Source organism: Temnothorax nylanderi, unplaced genomic scaffold (genome assembly GCF_030848795.1).
Source record: "Temnothorax nylanderi isolate EJ_2023f unplaced genomic scaffold, tnyl_v1.0 TNYL_tig0723_pilon, whole genome shotgun sequence".
Lineage (NCBI taxonomy): Eukaryota > Metazoa > Arthropoda > Insecta > Hymenoptera > Formicidae > Temnothorax > Temnothorax nylanderi.
In genome coordinates, this window is record NW_027249785.1 from 64,510 (window position 1) to 70,917 (window position 6,408).

At 43.6% G+C, this 6,408-nt stretch overlaps 1 protein-coding gene across 1 annotated transcript; it reads left to right on the forward strand.

Annotated features, from left to right (window-relative positions):
- The first annotated feature begins 1,304 nt into the window (after positions 1 to 1,304).
- On the forward strand, positions 1,305 to 6,186 carry LOC139785014 (uncharacterized). The gene is made up of 4 exons (XM_071724183.1): positions 1,305 to 2,458; positions 2,548 to 4,165; positions 4,595 to 4,802; positions 6,179 to 6,186. The coding sequence occupies exons 1-4, from the start codon at positions 1,305 to 1,307 to the stop codon at positions 6,184 to 6,186; spliced, it is 2,988 nt and encodes a 995-aa protein (XP_071580284.1).
- The last annotated feature ends 222 nt before the right edge of the window (positions 6,187 to 6,408 follow it).

The window sequence follows — 6,408 nt, forward strand, 5'->3', positions numbered from 1 at the left end:
CACCGGGTAACGGAACTCATTTATGCTCCTCACTGTACGCTCGTCGAAAACACTTCGTTGAGTTTCGCGGAATGATGGATACCCGGTGTTGTTCAAGATGTCATGAAACATTGTACATGATATTTCCACGTAATATGTGCCCAATTTGCACACGAGATGGACAATAATTTCGATATGGATGTAGACAAGTATCGCGCGTTAACGGACGACAGTGATTATTTGAGTGATGAAGACAACGATCATAAAGAAGTCGTCAATAAATTAATGCCACGTCCCGAATTTTTAGCGCTGGATGGACATACGAAGTGTTGCGCGATTTATTTTTATTTTATATATGGTTCGGATAAACTGTGTTATTCGTGCATGCTCACTGTACCAGACACTGGTGAGCACATACGTGAATATCGAGAGCATGTAACCGAGCCGTTCAACGCAATGAACGGCCGATTTTGCGGAGATTGTCGCACTCCATTGTTCCAAATATATCCATGCAAAATGTGCCCAATTTGCAAGAATTGATCAAAAAAACATTATCGCGAGTGGGGCATTATAAATGTGCGCAACATGGAATGGTCAAGTGAAGAAGAGGAATCTGACGATGATTTAATAAACGATGTCGCCAATGTTCTGCGTGAAGAAGATCGAGGAGTGAAATTAACGGATGTGACATCACCGGTGCAGTTTCTTCGCGATCGCGAACTAGGTATACGCGGAACTGATCGACGCAGCGTTAAACAAAGAGTCGCTATCGACTATATTAATTATCCTTATGAATGGGATTCGGATAACGTGAGACGGAAATTGTATCGGCGGCTGCGGGACGAGGCAAAAGAACGTGAAGCTTGTGAAGCTCGGGATAATTCTTATTTTTGTGATTTTTACTTTAAACCTGACTTTGATTCGGAGTATCAGGAGTATCGCTATTGGGCGAATAAAGTTATTACTGATATGCTCATGCTCACTGATACTATGCTCACTCAAATTCGCACAGGCATTGGGAAGTGCGTCGAATTGGCGGTGATGAAAAACATGAACAGACAGAGATCAATTTTACATATCTTTAATAAGATAATAGGTCCTAATCATACATCGATTCAAAGAGCTCTTGACCGTGAACTTAATGATTTTAATGATTGGTACTTTGATGTCCCCTTCTTCAGTCTTTATAATCTTATGCTTAAACATTATTCCATTCTATATTTCTGTCGACGTTGTCCAACGTGTAAGCGAGTCACGTGCAAGTGCTCCATCGAAGAATGTGACGCGATCTAAAAAATAGTGTGAAAAAGACAGTATTAAAAAACATGGAACATATCGATAAAACGGAACGCAACCTGTTGGAAGGATCCGACCAAATCGCTACCTTGAGTGAATATTTAGCATGGGCACAGCTATGCGATGAGTTTATCGAGCAGCTCGAAGAAGACTGTCGTTCCAAGCGTCCGCGGCTCTCAATTCGCGAAACAGACAATCCGGGACACAGACAATCTTTAGTGGCAAGAATCGCGCGACTCGAAGGTGCGAAGACTCTATTACAGAGACGGTTCGTACATATCGGTGGTGAGTACGCGGCGGGCAGTAGTAGCGGTAACGAAAACGTGGAAAGACTCGTCTGGCGAGAGATCGATGCCGCGTTCGAAAGCCGTGTATTGACCGGTGCAGTGATAAATACCAATTACATCGAACCGCAAAAATTTCTCGAAGATGCTGAAGTAATCGTGCTCGATCATGTGCAAAACGTCATGCAAAGACACGCAAGTATAAAGATAAACACTGTGTTCAACGGCGAGTTTGTGACGGGTGAGAAACGTGCGAACAAAAGTATCAACACGAGAAACAGTGAACTCTTTCGTTCGTCCGATCGGTCCAATCTGCGCGAGTGGTACAAGCTACACGTTATCAAGCCCACATTAGCGAAACTCGAGGAGTTTCAGGAACGCGACAGCGGGTGGGCGTTATCGCGTATACTCAATTTAACAGTGAACGTGAACAAGTACAATCCTTTGCGCGCGGGATGTTACATCAATTTACCGCAAGAAATTAAATCGAAAAAAGCTGTGATCAACGTGCAATCTATGGACAATGCGTGCTTCGCGTGGTCAGTGGTCGCCGCGCTGTATCCTGCCAAGGATCATACATATCGGGAATCCTCGTACCCTCATTACGCAAAAATATTAAAATTACAAGACATTGAGTTTCCAATGACTTTGAAACAGATTAAACAGTTTGAACAACGCAACGATATATCCGTCAATGTGTATACCATCGAGGGAGAGAAGACGCCAACCGTTCTCCCGATACGGCTCACCGACCGGAAGAGAGAAAAGCACGTAAATCTGCTGTACGCGCAGGACCCGCGAGACGACAACGTGGGACATTTCGCGTGGATAAAAAATCTATCCCGCCTCGTGAGCACGCAATTGAGCAGGCACCGTGGTCGGAAATATTTTTGCGATCGGTGAGTACCTATACTTCTTTTAATAAAAATTATAGAATATTTTATTTTTTATTTAATAATTTACAAAAATTGTGTTTTTCTTTTTGCAGCTGTTTACATTATTTCTACACGAGCGAGAAATTGGAAGCCCACACCGTCGACTGTCAGCAGATGAACGACTGCGCGATCAAGTTACCGAGTGATAACGACAAGTGGTTGGCCTTTAAGAATCACAGCAGGAAGGAACGACTTCCATATGTCGTATACGCCGACCTGGAATGTACCCTCGAGAAGACGGATGCGGATCCGACAACGTCCACGTTCAAGTCTCAACATCATCAGGTATTTAGCATAGGATACTACGTGCGGTGCTCGTACGACGACTCGTTATCCGCGTATCGATTTCGTCGCGATAAGGATTGCGTCGCGTGGTTCGCCGAGGAACTAAGACGTTTAGCACACGACGTAAAGAACATCTTGTCCGCTAATATACCCATGGCGGATTTCACGCGAGACGAGTGGGAAAAGTTTAACAGCGCAACGCACTGTCACGTGTGCGAAAAACCGTTCGAGCCAGACGACGTGCGAGTACGCGATCACTGTCACTTGACCGGCAATTATCGAGGTCCCGCGCATTCTAATTGTAACTTGAATTATAAAAATTCTCACTTTATCCCAGTAATATTTCATAATTTATCGGGTTATGATTCTCATTTTATAATAAAGACAATAGCTACCGCGTACGAAGGACGTGTAGACTTACTCCCAATTACCAAAGAAAAATACATTTCGTTTACGAAGAACGTTAAAAGCACTGAGGATAAAGACAAAAAAAATTGCATCAAATTAAGATTCATTGACTCATACAAATTTCTCACCGCAAGTCTCGAAAAATTAGCATCATATCTCAGCAAGGATAAACTGCAAATATTACAACGCGAATTTTGTGAATTAGCCACAGAAAATTTTGATTTGCTGACGCGAAAAGGTGTATTTCCATACGAGTACATTGACTGCGTCGAAAAGTTGGAGGACTCGTGTTTACCATCGCGCGACTCGTTTTACAGTTCATTGACAGGTGACACCGTATCCGAGAGCGATTACGAGCACGCCGTTAACGTCTGGCAGCGGTTCTCCGTTCGAACCTTGGGCGAATACAGCGATTTATATCTAAAGATCGATGTCTTGTTATTGGCCGACGTGTTTGAAAATTTTCGCGATAGCTGCGTCGCGAGTTATGGACTCGATCCGGCGTATTATTACACTCTACCAGGTTTTACGTGGGACGCTATGTTGAAACATACGCGTATCAATTTCGAACTGCTCACGGACATTGATATGGTCATGTTCATCGAACGTGGTATACGCGGCGGTTTGAGTCAATGTTCAAACAGATACGCACAAGCCAATAACAGGTACATGCAATCTTATGATTCGTCGAAACCAACGTCATACCTGATGTATTTCGATGTAAACAACTTGTACGGCTGGGCGATGTGTCAACCATTGCCCTATGCGGATTTTCAATGGGTCGAAAACGTAACCGATTTTAATGTTATGGATGTCGCGTTGGATTCGCTCACGGGTTACATTCTCGAAGTCGACATAGAGTATCCGCAGAATAAACACGACGCTCACGCCGACCTACCGTTCTGTCCAACGCGCGATAAACCGCCCGGCAAACGACAGGAAAAACTTCTCGCAACGTTATACGATAAGAAGCGTTATGTAATACACTACCGCAACCTACAGCAGTGCACGCGCCACGGCCTTCGCGTCACAAAAATTCATCGCGTATTACAATTCTCTCAATCTCCATGGCTCCGCGAATACATCGAACTTAATACAAAATTTAGAACACTGGCCAAAAACGATTTCGAGAAAAATTTATATAAATTGATGAACAACGCGGTTTTCGGTAAAACTATGGAGAATGTTCGAAATCACGTTAATGTAAAATTGTTAACAAAGTGGAGCGGTAGATACGGCGCGGAGGCACTGATCTCGAAACCAAATTTTCACAGTAGGACCGTTTTTTCGGAAAATCTGATAGCCGTCGAACTTCGAAAACTCGAGGTTAAATTTGACAAACCTATTTACGTCGGCATGTGCATTCTCGATATATCCAAGACGTGTTTGTACGAATTTCATCACGAGTACATGTCTCCCCTGTATGAGGACATGTGTAGAATTATGTACACCGATACGGACAGTCTGATATATCACGTAAAGTGCGAGGATGTGTACAAGAACATGAAACGCGATATCGCTAAATTCGACACGAGCGATTACGCGATCGACAACGCGTACGGTATACCGCTCGAGAACAAGAAGGTGCCGGGCTTGATGAAAGACGAAAACAACGGTGCGATCATGACCGAATTCGTCGGGCTTAGAGCAAAGATGTACGCCTTGCGAGTGGACGGTAAGAAAGATACGAAAAAGGCTAAAGGTGTTAAGAGTAATGTCGTAGCCAGGTCGATAACGTTCGACGATTACACGCGGTGTCTGCGAGATGAAATTGAAATGACGCGACAGCAGGCTTGCATAAGATCGGAAAAGCACGAGGTGTACACCGTGAACGAAACGAAAATCGCTCTGAGTCCGTATGACGATAAGCGATACATTATACCCGATTCGACCGATACGTTACCGTGGGGGCATTATCAAATACCCCCTCTGAAAACGTAGTGTATTGTATGTATAAAATGTAATAGTATAACGTATGTAATAGTATAACGTATGTATGTCGTATAACGTATGTAATAGTATAACGTATGTAGTAGTATATGTATGTCGTATAACGTATGTTATAGTATAACGTATGTAGTAGTATATGTATGTAATAGTATAACGTATGTATGTCGTACGTATGTCGTATAACGTATGTAATAGTATAACGTATGAATGTATGAATGTATGTAGTATAACGTAACGTATTGTGAGTATTATATTACAGTATTGGAAAGAATATTAATAAATATATTGCACATGTGTGTATTTCACATACTTTATTTGTATTTCATATATCAAACACTTTACATATGTATTACATATTACATATTTTTTATGTTAAAAAATAAAAAAAGTTTGCATGTATTAAATAACATTTTCCTTATGTATCCATGAGTTGTGCGATCCATCGAATCCTAGCCATTTAACGTAAACCTCGTCGCCACTCCTGCGGAGTACTTTCTCCACGAGATACACGTCCGGATAAGTCGCGCGATGCAACTCGTGTTCGTAGAACCCTTCAGCGACGGATTTTCCACGATAGTCCTCGAGTAGATAGGTTACGGGATTGGTATGCTGCACTTTAACGATCTTAAACACCTCGGTGGTCCAATTCGGCGTGTAACCCTTTTCGAAAATCGTCTTGTATTTGCTAACGCGTACCGAGTCGCCCGCTTTGAACTTTGCCAGACCTGCGATTTTTATCGCGCTGTATACGGTAGCCAAGAGTTTTTCAGCGATCGCGGGGGTAACGTCGACGGGTCGCATGCCGATGGTTCGATGCTTGCGCGCGTTGTAATCCGATACGAGTCGCGGCAAGGCGCCGACCCATTTGTAACTTCCATTGAGCGTAAACATCTTCCACATGTCGTTCTTGAGCGTGCGATTGAATCGCTCGACGACCGACGCCTTCAATACCGAATATGTGGAATAATGATTGATACCGTGTTTCCTCACGAGACGTTGCACGTCGGTGTTGTAAAATTCCTTCCCCATATCGGTTTGTAGGTTACTAGGGCACCTCCCGCTGCGTCGAATGATCTCAGCGACAGCGTTAGCTGTTTCGCTTCCGCCTTTACCCTTGAGTGGCACGGCCCACGCGTGCTTGCTCAATACATCGATGACGGTAAGTATGTAGTGGTAACCTCCGTTGAAACGTGAGTACGGACGCATCTCGACGATGTCAGCCTGCCACAGGTCATCGTACCCTCGCACTATGACGTGTCTTCGGGGAAAAT